General features: G+C 39.5%; 1 protein-coding gene across 1 annotated transcript in view; it reads right to left on the bottom strand.

Annotated features, from left to right (window-relative positions):
• Slc38a6 (solute carrier family 38 member 6) overlaps window positions 1-16676 on the bottom strand; it is a 62144-nt gene that overhangs the window by 8739 nt on the left and 36729 nt on the right. The window contains exons 6-11 of the mRNA XM_021179271.2: window positions 13915-13993; window positions 6814-6896; window positions 6355-6413; window positions 2457-2522; window positions 2170-2223; window positions 172-251 (exon numbers count right to left, since the gene is read on the bottom strand). Of these exons, the coding sequence (XP_021034930.1) occupies window positions 172-251; window positions 2170-2223; window positions 2457-2522; window positions 6355-6413; window positions 6814-6896; window positions 13915-13993 (421 nt within the window). The remainder of the gene's footprint in view (window positions 1-171; window positions 252-2169; window positions 2224-2456; window positions 2523-6354; window positions 6414-6813; window positions 6897-13914; window positions 13994-16676) is intronic.

Below are 16676 nucleotides of genomic sequence, written 5' to 3'. Positions count from 1 at the left end.
GCCATATTCTGGGTGAATTTTAAATTTTCCACGTTTCTAAGTTTTTTTTTTTTTTTTTTTTTTTTTTTTTTTTTTTTTTTTGGTAAGCTAACACTTGGAATTCAGGGCAATGGGGAAGGGTTCATAAGTGAGAATGTGACTGGATCTGAAGGCCACAGCGTTCCACAGTACCTTTGAAGCTCACAGTATATGGGCAATACTGAGGTATGGCAGAGAAAGGAAAAAGCCATGGTTGGTATGGCGTAAACGCTCTGAAAAAAAAATTAGAACAAAACACTATTATCTGTTACATCATTTGTATTTGATAATAACCTCAGTTCTTCTTGTTTTAATTACATTGTTATTTAGTTAGCCCTTGCAGAGGTCAGAGGGTGACTAAGGAGTCAGGCTTGCCGCAGACACTCATACAGCTGAGCCATTGCCAGCACAACAATAAAGCTCTTTTTAAAAAACAACTTAGTCAAATCTGTGCCATCTTTTGTAAATGATCTCTTCATACGACAGACAGAAAGAGAAAAAGAGAGAGAGAGAGAGAGAGAGAGAGAGAGAGAGAGGAGAGAAGAGGATCTGCAGTCACCAGCAACTACTATAGCTTATAGGTGGCTTGCCGATTCTAACCACATTTTCTGGCTGGCCTCTCAAATCAGGTTGCTTTATTACAATGACCACTTTCTACATTATTTGGATAAGATAAAACTAATTTAGGTAATATATAAAGAGCTACATTTAAAATAATTTTTATTATAATTCCAGTTGTTCTTAAGGTATGCACGATTTAATACATCTCATTAACCAAGCAGCAATAGTGCTAATGCTTTCAAATCTGCCTTTACTTACTCGATGCAAGTAAGTACTCCAAATAGAAGCCACATCTTTGTACTGCCAGAATCCATGACCAAGATCTTTCTTAATGAGCACAAAGATCATTAATTCTAGACCCGAAAAACTCCTTAGGATCTCATGTAATATATAAGCCTAAGGTTTCTTTAAAAATTATTATTAGAATACTTAACAAGAGCCAGAGAAAACTAGCAAGCCAAACGCTATTACCCTCTAAATTAAAGAACTGTCTTTAACAAATGGATGGTAATGATTTATTTTCTCTTTTCTGGTCTAAAAATATTTCTCCTGAGCTAGTGTTGGGCTCTTCACCAAAAGAAGCTCCAGATGAAGGCAGGCCTACTTTGGAATACAGTGCCTAGGACGCTGTGTTTCTTGAAGCTGTATTAGGGGAATGAGAGCTTAAGATACGTTCTCTGAATCATAAACTGCTCAGTTTCCTGGCCTGTCAACTACCCTGCCCTGATCTTTAAGGCCCATGGAGGTCTTCGCCGTGTGAAAGATGTGGTGACCTCCCTCGCAAGGCTTGGGAAGACATTTCTTAGTATAAACTGGAGATAAAAGGGAAAGTTTTGTACAGAGAACAAACCACATTAACATTCTATACTAACAAAGCTGTGCAGCGAGGAGAGGAGAGTCTGGCGTCTGGGACCTACAAAACAACATTTCAGTAGAAAAACAAAGTCGAGAGGAAGAGACTCCCAGAAACAGGAAGGCTCCGCCTTTTCCATGAGAGCAAAGCAGGGAGCCCCTGTTTGCCTGCTTGTGTTCAGGGATTCTTCCAGGCACTTTCTAGATCCTACAGCTCTCTTAAGAGTGGGCATGCGACTTGGGTTTCTGGTCTCTGCTGTGAACATCATAAATTCCCCTGGAGTTCTGCTCAGAAGGTATACTGGCAGTACTCAAATGCTGGCCCATTGATGAGGCTGTTTAGCTAGAGACCAAAGTCCTACTCACCAGGGAGGAGTTTTTGATGTAATTGGCGATTTAGCTTTACAAGTCCAGAGCGCAACAGGAAAGCCATATCCACAGAGGACCTTACTGGCCAGACCAGACATTTGGTAAATCTGTTCTTTTAGGCAAAGGCCCATTTAAAACAGGCTCCATTTAAAAGCATGCCAAAAGAAAGAAAAGAAAAAGGTGGCTGTTTCATAATGGGCCACCCTGTGTTAAATAATATTATTCTTCTGGTAGGCAATCCTATACTTAGCACTTTCATGAAAATTAATTAGTTACAGGTACAAAGACCTAAGAGACCCTGTAACACAAATCTCTTAAAACTTGAAATGTGAAAAATCAACCAAAAGTATCTGTTAATAACTTACACACCTCTTTGGAGAAATGAAAGAGCTTTGGTTTACAGTCATCTGTTGCGTTTGAAATCTGTTTAAGAGTATTGAGGGGAAAAGAAAAACCAATAGGTATTAAAAGTCAGAATACATCAACAAATATGATGAATTTATTACTACTAGAATTTCAAATCAAATTACTTCAAAGAAAAGGTCTAAAGTGTTACGTAACTGTTACCTTTCACCAATCAGTAAAATACTCATTTACCTTCAATTTCTTTTTTTTTAGTTGAAAAATTAAAAATAAAAACAGCTAAAAATTATTACCTGAAAGACTTCATTGATGCAATTTAAGGTCACAGGACAAGGAACGGCCCATTTTTTAATTACTACCTGTAAAAGTAAATGCAACCAGCACTTAGATGATCTGTAGTAAAATTCATCACAAGTTGATGCTTTCAATAAAGCCAAACAGAAGTTTCCTTGATGCTCCGATTTTCCCAGCTAGAATGGGGTCACCCTTTAACATGGTCACTGGGCGGAGGGGAGGGCCCAGCATGACAGGAGTGCTTTACATCTGATCAGTGGGGAATCCTGCTCATTAAAGACTCTTGTGTCAATTTTCAAAACTCCAACAGTACACTGGTTCTGTTTTTAAAGTGCAACTCAAAGAGGAAGCACGCTTTCAATAATAACTGCAAAGATTATCTATTAGCATCAGTGGCAGACAGAGCAGAAGAGAGGCAGAAGTGGGGGGAGACTTTAATTCTCAGTGTGTTTGCTGGCATTCCTGATGAACACATACTTTCACCTCTTCAGTTTTTCACATTTGTGCTATTGGTGAGTGTGGAGAAAGCTGGCCAGAACTCGGGTGCAGAGCTAGGGAACTCCAGCTGGCAGAAATAAAGCAATCCAGAGGGATGCTGTTTCCCAGAACCATCAATGGGCATGCTTCAGGATTTGACTCTCTTAACTGTGGCCGTCCTGTTCCTGCAGCCCCAGTTGTGGCTGTGTCAACACTGCCATTGTAGCCCTGTTGCAGGCACATAATTACTCTGCAAATGTTTGCTCCAGGCTAAATCCCAGCATACAAAGGGGCAGAGAGAAGAAAGGAAGCATTTGTCTTTGCGGAGACCAGTAAGTAAATACTATTCCTATTTGGAACTTACCTAGTTTGGGATTTTAACAAATTCAATCAAAATTTTATACAGTGATAAATCTAAAGAAAACACACCCTTTTAGGATTAAGTTAATGAGAGAACCCAAGAGTCACTTTTAATTTAAAATCTAACCTCAAAGGGGGTGGGGTGTCTAGGGGACAAACTGGGCATTTCCAGGTAAGTTTTCAAAATAAAACCAACTCCAACCATCAATTTATCAAGAGACAAGAACAAAACAAGAACCAAGAATCTCATTATCTTTTCTTTTCCTGAAAAGTTGGTTTTTTTGTTTGTTTGGTTTGGTTTTATTTAGGTTTTGTTTTGTCTTAAAAGAGAGATGGAGTGTAGGGTGAGGATGAAGGTAGCTGGAAAAGCAGGGTTCAGCCCTACTGATGCCACTGCAAATTCAATGTCTCCTGTTTCCCTCTTATTGGGTGGGTGGAGTGGGGTGGCAGGGAGCAGCCTCTGACAGCAACAGAGCCTCCTGGCTTCCTGAGACTCCTGAGTACCAGGCCTTGAATGCCAAGTCAAAATCCTTCAAGATACAATATAGCCTAGTTCATTGATTAGGAAAAAATTATTGGCAACTTAGTTTTACACTAACATAAATTCCATTATTACAGCTAATTCCTGTGGGTCATCCCAACTTCAAACCTGCATGGTGGATTGGGGTGGAGAGAGATGCAGACAGGTGAGGAGTGGGCAGAGACCCAAGCACAAGAGAGAGGAGAGTCACAGGGAGTCCTTGCTTGGCGCTAAAGACAGACTGGGTAAGAAAGGCACTCTGGGGGATGGAGAGAGAAGGAGAGAAATCACCGTAGGCACTAAAAATACTTAATGCCCTTGCACAAAAGGCCCTTCCACTTCTGCAGGGCAGCTCCCAGCTTACTTCCTCCCATGTTCCTTTATAGAGATCTCAGCAACTCACCCCAACTCTCTCAATGCCAGTGACAAGAAGGTAGGTTAGAAAAATACGGGATGAAGGCATCTCTTACTGTCACTTTGAGCCACTGGCAAATTGAAACATGTTTAAATGTAGATACTCTCAAAGGAAAATTTATGCTAAATTTTTAATGACAATCAGGACCTGGAAGAACAGCTAGTAGAGACACTCTGGTCTGCAATGCTTCATGAGAACAATTAAGACAACGTTTTCTGGATCGATTCTATAAAACTATAATATAAATATAATAGACTTATGCATACACAGTCTCAAAGTAAACAATGGGCAGAGATGCTGAGACAGGTAAGGAATGGGCTAGGACCCAACCACAGGACGGGAGAGAATTGCCGGAGTCTCACGTTTTAAAAACTGGTATGTGTTTTTTAAAGAGTCAGTTAGCTGGGCATGGTAGAAAACAGCTTGAATGCCAGCCCTAAGGGGACAGAGGCATGGGCAGATACATTTCTGTGAATTCCAGGCCTGTCTGGTCTACACAGTAAGCTCATGGGCAGCCAGGGTTACACAGTAAAACCCTGTCTCAGAAAACAAAAAAAAGACAAAAACAAAAATAGAAATAGAATCTCTAATAAACATGGCAATAAAAAACAGCATTAAAAAAGTATAAACTTCATGGTCTTGCTAGAGTCTAAATTTCAACTCTTCTCACAGGTAGAAATTCAAGTAGATGATTTGTGGAGCATCAGGATTAATATGGGAGAATTATTTCCATGTGACCCCTGCAGCAGAAACCTGCATTGAATTAAAGAGTATCTGCTGCAGCAGAAACAAAACACTGCAATAGACATATTGCATCAATGCACTCCACCTGTGTTAAGCTATTGACTGTGAAAACGGAATTACTTCTACCTATGAAATGCTTGCCTTGTCGATTAAGCGCCAGGGCAAAATTCAGTATGTTATCTACAGGCAATTAAGACTCATACATTCTATGTATATCTAACCACATGGATGCTTTTCATCTACTACCTTGTGATGAAAATACCTACTGTTTCTCTTTATAGTATAGAACCTAAAAATTATATGCTAACTTGTCATTACTTGAATGACAATTGGGGTGGGTAGAGGGATAATTTTAATGTAGATAAATTAAAAAATGACCAAGCGCTGTTAAATATTTCAGCCTTAACAAATTCCTTACAATATAAATGTTTATGAAGAGTGAAATCAGGGCTACTTGCACTTATTTTAAGTTGCTTTATTCTGTGTCTCAGAAGATGATTTAACCAAAGACGGATGTGATGCAAATATGCCTGATGTCTTCATACAGAGTGGGTAAGTGGTTGCATGTCTGTATGGCTGTGTGTGTGTGTGACTCTGTGTGCACATAAACGTAGTAGTAGGTGGCTGCAAGTTGTGTGCTCAGAAAAAGGTTACTTGGGATATACATATTCCTGGAAAATTAAAAATATTTTATTCTATGTAAGGTTTGACATTTATATACTTAATATGGAATAAAATACAGTGCAAAGGAAAAAGTTTATTAAAATCTTATATGCAAGGATCTGTCTTAGAAGAATTAAAAAGCCTATATTAAATTATTTTATAAATATAAAAGAAGTAAAACTGCCATCTGATATATAATAAAAATCTGATAATTAAAATATATTTTCTGCATATGAAGAAAAATATTAATTTCCAATATTATCTTTATGGGAACATTTTACACTGAATAAGCAGGGTGGATAGGATTGCGTTCATATCCCAGTTCTCCTTAGAGCTTTCCAACCAAGTCTCAAACTATAAAACTATAATTTCATCAGTGAAATAAGGTATCAGGACGCTCTGTTAGCTGATTGACAGAGCAGAGCCCACTGCTCCACAGAGTGCTGCTACAGCTGTCTCTATTCTACCTAGAGTCCTAGCAAGTTCTGTATGTCCTTCTCTGACCAACTACAAGATACTAAATTTGTTTTAAGCTTCTTTAAAATAGACAAAATGAATAATCCTGTGACTGAAATTACTTTTATGTTAAAAAAAAAAACAGTGCTGCTAATGATATGAAGTCGGCTATGGTTCTGAGTGCAAAGCTGCTAGAAACGTCAGTCACTAACACAGTTGCGTTTTGAGATGAAATGAGCAATGCTTTATATTTTAAACTTACCACAAGAGCAAAGAACACCATAAAGAAAAATGATAGACTGCTTGTGTAGCCAAGAAAGCCTGTAAAATACCAATAAAATAAAAAGCAATTTATAAGGCAAGTGATCCCGACTTACAAACAGAGCCATGCATCTTGGGCATGTTTTCTACTGCAGCTTGGTATCTGGGCCTAGGGCCCGTCTGTCACAGATCATTATGTAGCTCTGCACAGCAGAACAGGAACTGGCTTACCATGAGCAGTGCAATGCATGGGAAGCCTTGCTCCTCAATGGTCTGCTGTAAGGACTTCATTTTAGCGGGGCAGACAGAATGCTGCCGTAAGCCAAGTCATACACATTTAGTTAGCTAGGCAGGGCTGAGGATGGAGCAACCAAAAAATGGGCCAAATTTAAAAGGACTCACAGCACTATTTTAAATACATGGTGGTGTGAGGTTTTAGCCCCTCACTCTGTAGACTCACCTATCTTGGGAAGCAGTGAGAGAGGAAACACGATGCCTACACAGATGATGATCAGCAGCATCTGTCCATCAAGATACCAAGACCTGTCGGAAAAACACTGTTAGGCATAGGACACAGGACTCATTCATGTCTGTTCTAACACACATACAGAGAAGGCGGGAGGGGGCGGGGGGGAGGAAGTGGGGAGAGAAAGAGAAAGGGAAAGAAAAGGGAGAGAGAGCTTAAAAAAAAAAGAAAAGGGAGAGAGGGAGAAGAAAAAAGGGAAAGAGGGAGGGATCATCCATTAAAAAGAAAACCCCACTTTTTTGTTAAATGTTGTTAGGAAACCCTTACACTATTAATAACAGGTATGAACTTAGGGAGTGTATTAAAATAGTATTGTTATAAGTCTATAGCTCAGCACAAAGGCAAGATCAACAGTGTGAGGCTGGTCTGGACTACATAGTGAGACCTTGTCTCCAAACAACACCTAAACCAAAACAAACATACAAAAGTGCCCAATGAGATGCCATTTTTTCAATTACCAAAATAACAAATACTTAAAAAATGAGGTAACTCCTATTGTGAGGAGTACTGAGGTATGCCAAACATGGCTGAAAGCTAAAACCACACTAATTCTTACATGGAAAGCAACTGGCAATGATGCTAAGAGCCTTCAAATAATTTTGCCCTATAAGACTTATAAAATACCATGAGCAACAAAAACATCAGCAATAGGAACAGAGACTTTTATAAAGTGGTATTTATTGAGAACATTTAAAATAAGGAAACTTGAGAAAATTATGAAAACTGGATGCAAGCAAATTATTTAATAGCACAACTCCGAAAGAATGGATATGAAGTGTGTTTGTAGTCTGACACTGTTCGGAGAAAAAGACAGATATTATTAAGATAGGACAGGAACTTCATTGTTTCTGGGTGATAAACCAAGCAAGGAGTCATTTCCCTCGTCGTACCGCTCTACATTTCTCCAAAGTGCTAACCTTTTCTCTAACAGCTTTGAGAACACTGAGTAAGAATGGTTGGTTAGTAGCGTGCTCATGTGTTTGCTAACAGAGCAGGAACATGGGGCTGGGTCTGTCAGTAGATTGCCTGCATTGCAAGCTTGAGGAATCGCATCCACAGAACCCACCTTAAAAAAAAAAAAAAAAAAAAAAAAAAAAAAGCTGGGCACTTGGCACAGACACAGCATGCTCTGGGGATCTAGAGGCAGGCCTGCCGGCCAGATCAGCCTCACTACCAAGTGTGAACACAGTGAAAGACCCTGTCTTAAAAAGAAAATGAGCTGAATGCTGAATAGCACCTAAGAAGCAACACCCTAGGCTGTCCTCTCTCTCCACACACATGTGCATACAACATGTGTACATTCACACTCTTGTGTACACACACATTCATACACAAAATGAATGAAAGACAAATTTCAGTAGAGAGGAAAAAGTAACACTCTCAACATATATTTAATAATAACATATTTAAATTTAATTTACTTATTATACAATACATATTTTATGTTTATGCAATGTATATAAAAAGATATATATAATACATCTATATTTATGTATATGTATAATATATACAAAATATTATTTAATATGTTATAATAAATACATATTTATATAAGAAATACAAAGCATATTGTATATGCCAAATATATAATATAATATATTTATTATTTTTAATAACATAAATATATATATTTGAAGTCAGAAGGATATATCTAGAATGGCTACTACTACATGGTTGTAATATATGGGTACATATATAATTTTAATTTAGTACAGCTATATAAACATTTTAAAGTTAAAGTTAATTCCCCAAGACCTTAATACACGCACACATGAAAGACAAACAATTCATGATAGAAGTACATGAACTAGCAAATCTATAGGAAGAAAAATCTAATAACAGTTGCTAGTTAAATATATCTATCCTGAGATTACTGAAATTAAGTTAGTAAAATAATCAAGGATGTGGTATACTTGGTCCAACATGTATTACTATGTTATTGTCCAATCAGTACTCTCTGGAAAAAGGATGGCAATATGTAACCAGCACAATGAAAGTATAGTAATTAACAAAGAAGATCAGCAAAACATATTAAATATAAGCACAATTGTAACAATGTAAGACAATAAAACCCAGCTGGGTGGTCGTGATGTTGGCCTTTAATCCAACTACTTGGGAGGCAGAGGCAGGGGAATACCTGAGTTTGAGGACAGCCTGGTCTACAGGGTAAGTTTCAGGATGGCCAGAACTAACACAGAGAAACCCTGTCTGGGAAAACAAAAAAATGAAAGAAAGAAAACCCAGGCTAGAGCAGGTCTGGGAACCATCAACGATCAATGGGGATTCCTATGGTGTTTGGTAGATGCTTTCAACTTAACCCTACCCTGTGATAAACTATCCTCTTACACTCTTACCAGGTAGCCAGTGTCCCACTGCCCTTGCCTGGGTTTACGAGCTGGCTTCTAGCACGCGTGGCCTTCACTGTTCAGTGCAGATCATTACACTCTGGCTTGTGATGACACCCTTTTGATAGACCTTTGCTCACTACTACTGGGTAGTGACACCCTCCTCGAGAGTCCTTTGCTCCAACTCCTGTCCTTTGCAAATGTGCTGCCAGATGCACATGCATTTCTGCTCTGCAGGGCTGATGCTGTGCTTTCTAGCTGCACCTGTACGTGCCCCTCAGTGGCTGGGATGCAGGAAGCACTATGAAAGCAACCATAGAATAAACACAAACTGACACTCAGCACGTTCATCTTCTAGTTACTCTTGAATAAAAAAACCAAAGAGGAACTTCACAATAGCCCTTCCCAAGAAACACCTGGTAACTAAACTCTGAAACTGGCAGCGAGCCCGGGGCTCTGTCTGAAACATCTTTCCTTCTGGGACCCAGTATCAGACCCAGACAGTTGCAGTGCCAGTAGAAAATGGCCCCGAGGGAGTAGGGGAGCAGATTCCATCTGTTAGCACTGCTGTTCCTGCTGGATAACAACACTGCATTGTATACTGAATATCTGTTAAGAGGGTGCCGCTCACGATCAGTGTTCTAATAAAAAAAAAAAAAAAAAGAAAGAAAGAAAGAAAGAAAGAAGAAAGGAAGGAAAGAAAAAAGAAAAAATGGTTACAAACCAACTTGACTTTTTGAGAGAGAGAGAGAGAGAGAGAGAGAGAGAGAGAGAGAGAGAGAGAGAGAGAGAGAACTACCAGGAAAGTAGAGTTGTAGTAAAGGGTGTGTGTTAAGCTATAGGACCACAGCTTTTCCCTTGCACAGGATTAAAGGAACACTTTGATATCCTGAGTTGTGGCTGAATGTGGGTGCAGAAAATGCAGTCCGTGCATATCTGTTAGAGAGGAGACTGACACAGCCCTAACTATAGGGTGTGGAGGCATCAAACTTGCAGAGCTAGGGAATGCTTGGGCTGGAGGGGGCTCAGAGGTCACTCTGTCCAGCATCGTCACCATGTTCTCCACAGCAGCAATGAGAAAACTTGCAGTCCCAGCTGCAAGTCTGAGTTCATGGCATTTTTTGTTTTGTTTTTTTGTTTTTTGTTTTTCCAGATGATCCTTCATCTATTTTAAGCTCATGTTTCACTTTCTCTTCAGGACTAAACTTAAAATCTTAACAAGAAAAGGATTTTGTTTTAAAACAGTTTGTCTAGACCTGGATACTGGTTATTGTGAGTCCTTTCTTATACTTGTTGATTGATGTTAATAAAATCAATCGTTAAGACAATGATTTCTTTATCATTCATCCATTATCAATAAAGGCTACATAGTAAGATATGGGGAGTGAGTTCACATTTCACTTGCAGGCCCCAGACAATTGCACTGCATTTGCCAATGGAGATTGTCCAAAGAACAAATAAGATTAAGCCTAAACCCAGAGAATACAAATCAGCAATAAGCAGTCTTAAAAAGTACATATTAAATACATTTATTTTACAAACCAAGGTTTTAGGATAATTTATTGCACGTAATTTTTTTTCTAAGAGAGAGAAAAAAAGAATTATCTAACCAAACTCCTGTTTTCCTACTGTGACCTAGTATACATTCTCTATGAGCCAAAAGAATTAGAGTCAAAGGTTTTATATTTCCTAGAAAACTTGTTTGATCTGTGGATTTAATCCTATATGATAAAAATGCTCCAACTATGAAACACAGAGTATAAATCCTTAGCTGTATTGCACATGCTTGGCACGCAGATGTTTTTTCCATTTTTCAATGAAAACCAGATTTATTTATAAGTTGCTTTAATTTCATTCTTGAATAGAATGGAACAAGAGTATCGTATGTTCTCAATTAGGACCGTGCTCACATCCCATATCAATTATGTAACTCAAATGCAAGACAACTTAATTGTGTCAATCATAGTCCCCTGACAAGACCATTAAATGTTAACAGAGAGCTCCCGACTTTTAACAGCTAAAGATTTAAAAAATACAAGTTATTCTGGGAAAAACATGGATGTATCATAAGAGCTTGATACAAGTATTACTGATTTAGACTTCCAATAGTAACTTTTAGAAATTAGGATATATGAACACAAAGTGATTTGATAGCATCTTTATAAAGGGTCATAGTTCATGAAGGTATTCATACCCACAGACAACCCAGAAAATAAAAGATCTTAACTAAACTTATGGTAAACCAAATGTCAAAATAAAACATCAATATCATGTAATCTCAGGGAAGAAATACTTCCACACAACTCACCTAGAAATAAACTGCCCCCCAAGCCATATTCATTACTGCAACATTTGTCTCCGACTTTACAAGATTAGGCTTCAAAGACTAATGCCCTGTATCCAATTAATATAGTCTCTAAATAAATGAATACAGGACATGTAAAACAATATGAGTCATCAAAAGTGTGCAATTTTCACACATGGTGGGTGAAAATCGGTGACAAGTAATTGAAGCATGAAGTTTTTAAAAGCCCACTCGTGCCAGAAAGAGAACATTTATACAAAGGTTTTACTAGTATGAGTGAAACAGGAGTTTTCAACTGTTTGAAACAACGAGAAAACAACAGTAGACATGGCAACTGATTTAGAGTGAAAATGTTTTAGCAGATATAACCCCTCAGTTCTAGTAGCAGTTCTACTGCATAGCACTTTAAGTGTTTCTAAGTTTACCTAAAACATGTTAATAGAAGTCAGGACTTAAAACTAAGACAAATGGTAAGCAACAAGCTCGGTGACATATGACAACCATTAGGATGACCAGTTTCTCCACGGTTGACTCTGAGCTTCCTGGCAAACTGAGTAAGATAGGAAAGTCTGCCTTTAATACAATCTCTGTCGCTGGGATTCCCTGTTCTCCTCACGGACACCGGGCTGCACACTTGGAAGACGTGCACACGTGCTATCTTATCTGATCATTATAATAATTCTGTTAAGGAAGCAACTAATTAAAGACAAGGTCATTGATGACCTCTTTTTCTCTTAATTAGTTAGTTAATTAATTTTATGTGCACGGTTATTTTTGCCTGCATGGATGTCTATCTGTGTGAGGGCATCGGATCCCCTCAGGAACTGGAGCTAGAGACAGTTGCGAGCTGCCACATGGGTGCTGGGAATTGAACCCAGGTCCTCTAAAAGAGCAGTTGGTGCCCTTAACTGCTGAGCTTCTCCAGCCTTTTCAAAAGGCTTGTTTCTTTCTTTCTTTTTTTTTTTTTCTGGTACTGAGACTTGAACTCAGGACCTTGGGTATGCTGGGGAACACTTGTGTGAGAGTCGCACTCCCAGCCCTCACTGGTGCCTTCAAAGCACCAGGTAAAGAAACGCACGGCTCATGACCGGTTAGCTGGTCAGGAGTTGGATGCTGGCGGCTAGCCAGTGTGAAGTGAGTGGGACTATATTTCCGTACTGTTTTGTTCTTCCTCACACTGCCTTGAGTTCTCAGCGCCACACACACACTTCTCAACTTGGAATTCAAGTAACAAACGTGGTCATCAAGATTTTTACAGCAAATACAAAAAACGTATATTTCACACAGCTACTTCTTAGAGCAGTCAGATATCTAATAGAACATATTCATCACAACCAGGTAGAGCTGACCGTAAGTCCAGGAATGGGGAGCATGTTGTGGGACCCTAATGAGCTACAAAGTGCCGTGTGAAGGATGCCTTCTGAGGATAGAGGACGCTACCATCCCCATTTTAATGCCATCGTGACAGTTCCTGTTTTGATAGAAAATAACTACTTTCCTTACACACACATCTGCACTAGTCTGCTTCTTCAAGGGCAGCCAACTTCTCCAAGCTGAGAACTCAAGTCTGAAGTGTCCCTGCGCTCCAGATCAGTTTGATTGCTGGGGAAAACCAACCAAACACTCCAGTCTAGAAACAGGGCCGTCCTTTGTTATGGTTTGAAAACTGGACAACTAACAGGCTTAACCCGAGCTTATTTTTCTAGGAAAAAAAAAGGAAGTCTTCTTCTAGATATCAAAAAGAAAAGTATAATGAATGTGGGTTCCTTACCCATAAAAAGAGCTAAGTCGAGGAAGATACTGTGTAGGAGTCTGTTTAAAGGAGAAAGGCAGTATGCGTGGTGCAGCTCTAGTCACAATATTAAGGAAGGCAAAGTAACACAAGGCTTCACCCATAGCTCTTTATGCTGTCTAATATGAACCTCCTACAGTGGCTGCAACCATCATATTCTTTGTCACAATCCCTTGCTGAGAGGGTGACAGCAGAGATCACTCCATGTCACTCTCACGTTGAGATCCTGAGGCTTCCCCTAATCTCCTCCACCTTCATACCCTAAGAGGCTTCTTTACTTTGCTCTAAGAGCTAATTCAGACTTGACTTGGCCTTTACCTTCACGGAGCACAAGGCCCGGGGCTGCTGTAGTTGGCAGCACAGTGCTCAATACGGTGGGTCATCAGCAGACGTGTGCAGACATGTGGACAGTGTTTCCTCTATCACTGCTCCACTCCACAAACCCTGTAAGCATCCTGAGGCTAAGCACTATATTGCTCTCCCTCCCTGGCCACTAGATTTTAGTCAAAGCACAATGGACAAATGAATGAATAAATAGATTATGAATGGGCAGGCTGGTGGATGGACAGATACAATGGAACATTTTTTCTTACCCACTGTGGTCACTAGGCAAAAATTCTGAAATAGCAGCAGGAAGCTCTGTTTTAATAATTAAAAGATAAGATGACATAGCTGCAAAAAGAACAAAGAGAATTCCTATTACAATTAAGCCATTCAAATAGATTAAAAGAGTAATCTATTCAGGAACACATATGTCTGTTGGCTCTTGGGCAGCATACAGAAGATAACTTACAATGAACTATCCCAAACACACAGACAGCAGAAAGCAAGGTAAATGGCTCTGTAGAGAAGAATTGGCAAGTTTATCATATAACCTTTGTTAGAACCGGCACTTTGTAATAGGCCATTTATAAAGCTTTGCAAAAACTCCCTTTTGCATTGTCTCCTCTGTCCTATGCACAAAAAGTTAATTTAATAACAAACACAAAGCCAGGCGTGGTGGCGCACGCCTTTAATCCCAGCACTCGGGAGGAAAGGCAGGCGGATTGCTGAGTTCGAGGCCAGCCTGGTCTACAAAGTGAGTTCCAGGACAGCCAGGGTTACATAGAGAAACCCTGTCTTGAAAAACCAAGGGAAAAAAAAAAAAAACCACAAAACAAGTAAAATTAGTAACTGATCACTTGTTTGTTTGTTTTTTAATTTTAACTAGGAAGAAAGGTCACGCTCAGAAGTCCAAGTTCCTCGTTCTCTTCCTCTCTCTGCTACATATTATAAAATGTAAGCAGAATAAACAGGAACTTTAGATTATATAAGGTTGTTCTGTGATTCACGGCTCCATACAGCCTGCTGAGGCTCCAGAGCTTCATATCCATGCCCTGTGTGTGTTAGCAACCAAAGGAAGCACTGTATCTGGATTTTATCTGGTAGCGTATGAGAAATAGCTGGCTTGTCTATCATTTAACAATGGTACTGTTCCTTACGTGGTTATTAAAACACACGGTCATTCTGGTGCTGGAGAGATGCTCAGTGGTTGGTTCCGAGAACTGCTGGGCAGCTCTTAACTAGCTGTAGCTCCAGCTCCAGGAATCTGATCCCCTCTTCCGTCCTACACACACACACACACACACACACACACACACACACACCTGTAAAGCTTCCATCATGAATATGGCCATGGAATATAGAACTCATTTAGGCAAATACAGAAGGGAAGCTTACTCAGCTCTCTGGAAACCCAGATGATCTGGAGTCATACCTTCAGTTTAACAATCTTTTCCCCAGAGATTGATATCTCTCTCTCTCTCTCTCTCTCTCTCTCTCTCTCTCTCTCTCTCTCTCACACACACACACACACACACACACACACACACATTTTTTTTTAAAGAGCGAATGAAAAAAACCACCCTTAAAGAATGAAGAGTGTATTCTATGTGCACACTGCTTTTATTACTTATTTATATTTCAGGAAACATTCCACTTTCTCTTTGGCCTTATAAAAAGTAAGAACACCAGTGAATGCCAAGTCTGAACAATGGAGGCCTGGAGGAAGTTGGATGAGAGGATGCACAGTTTAAGAACAGTGCATTTTTCAGGCAAGCTGTTGGAGAGTAGCTGAGCCCTGCAGATATGATGCTGCGATAATTTAACTCTGAAGAATAATGACACATGTCAGCTTGCAGGACAAGAAATAATTACATGACAACACTGTTTTTGTTTGTTTGTTTGTTTGTTTTTGTTTTTGTAAAATAGCAGGTCCTTATGGTAGTTAATTTTAGAACAGGTAAGTGACATCACTTGCAATGAAAACATGCACGGTATCTTGTAATTTATGACTGTCTCTTTTTCTCCAGAAGAAACATGGCTGCTTTTCCCCACGAGCCACCGAGACATGCGTACAAGCCCTTAGCTATGGCTGCTATAAGAAATGTCTATGGATATAGAAATGTCTTCTAGCTTGTTATACTTTCTCAGGAGAGACACCACGAGCTGGGCACGGGACAGAGGAAGGCTGATGCTTACCTCCTCGTTCAAGGGTTCAGAGTCATCACGGTAGTTTGTTTTCCAGAGAACTAACTATATGTACATGATGTGATGCAGAGGCTTTGAGATTGGCTTAGAAACTCCTTAAATGTATCTTGAGAGAGGAGGAGGGGTAAGGAGACAAAAGTGCGTTCAGAAAACGGATGCAACAGAACAAGGCCCGCACAACGACCTCCGACCCAACACTTTTATCATCTGAGCATCATGAGCTGGGACTCATCCAACACCATCTGCATCTCTAAAGTTTCAGACATCCATCGCTTCCAGTAATTTTCTATTTTTTTGATCTTTAATTGTAAAAAAGCTACAATGAGCGTAAGATTGTATTTCTTCCCATATACAATCTGTCATTCTTCCCAGGATTCTATTAGCCTCTGGCTAATCACTCGATCACTTCTGTGCTGAAGCCTTCACCCTGCTTTTCAAATGGGAGTCCTGTTTCAATAGATTCCAGTCTGAAGAGCCATGTGTATTTTAAGAAATACGAACTCACTAAACATATGTTTCTGTTTTTTAAAAAAGGCCTCTCAGTATACACGGGTATAATAAAAGATGTAAAACCCTGCTTCTCCCTTAGAGAATGCTGGTGTGTTTTAAGAGCTACAAAACCACAGAGTCTACCGTGGGGAAAATCCCACTGGTTGAGCAAGGAAAACAAAGAAATCTCACTGTTAAAGCTTCTTTTTCTTAACCACAAATAAATTCTCATGTGAGCACTAACACCTTAGCATATAGCACACCGTCCTGAGGACAGAGGATGTGAGCACTGACACCTTAGCATATAGCACACCGTCCTGAGGACAGAGGATGTGAG

The sequence above is a fragment of the Mus caroli genome, chromosome 12, assembly GCF_900094665.2.
Source record: "Mus caroli chromosome 12, CAROLI_EIJ_v1.1, whole genome shotgun sequence".
Taxonomy (NCBI): Eukaryota; Metazoa; Chordata; class Mammalia; order Rodentia; family Muridae; genus Mus; species Mus caroli.
This window is presented reverse-complemented; position numbering and strand designations above follow the sequence as displayed.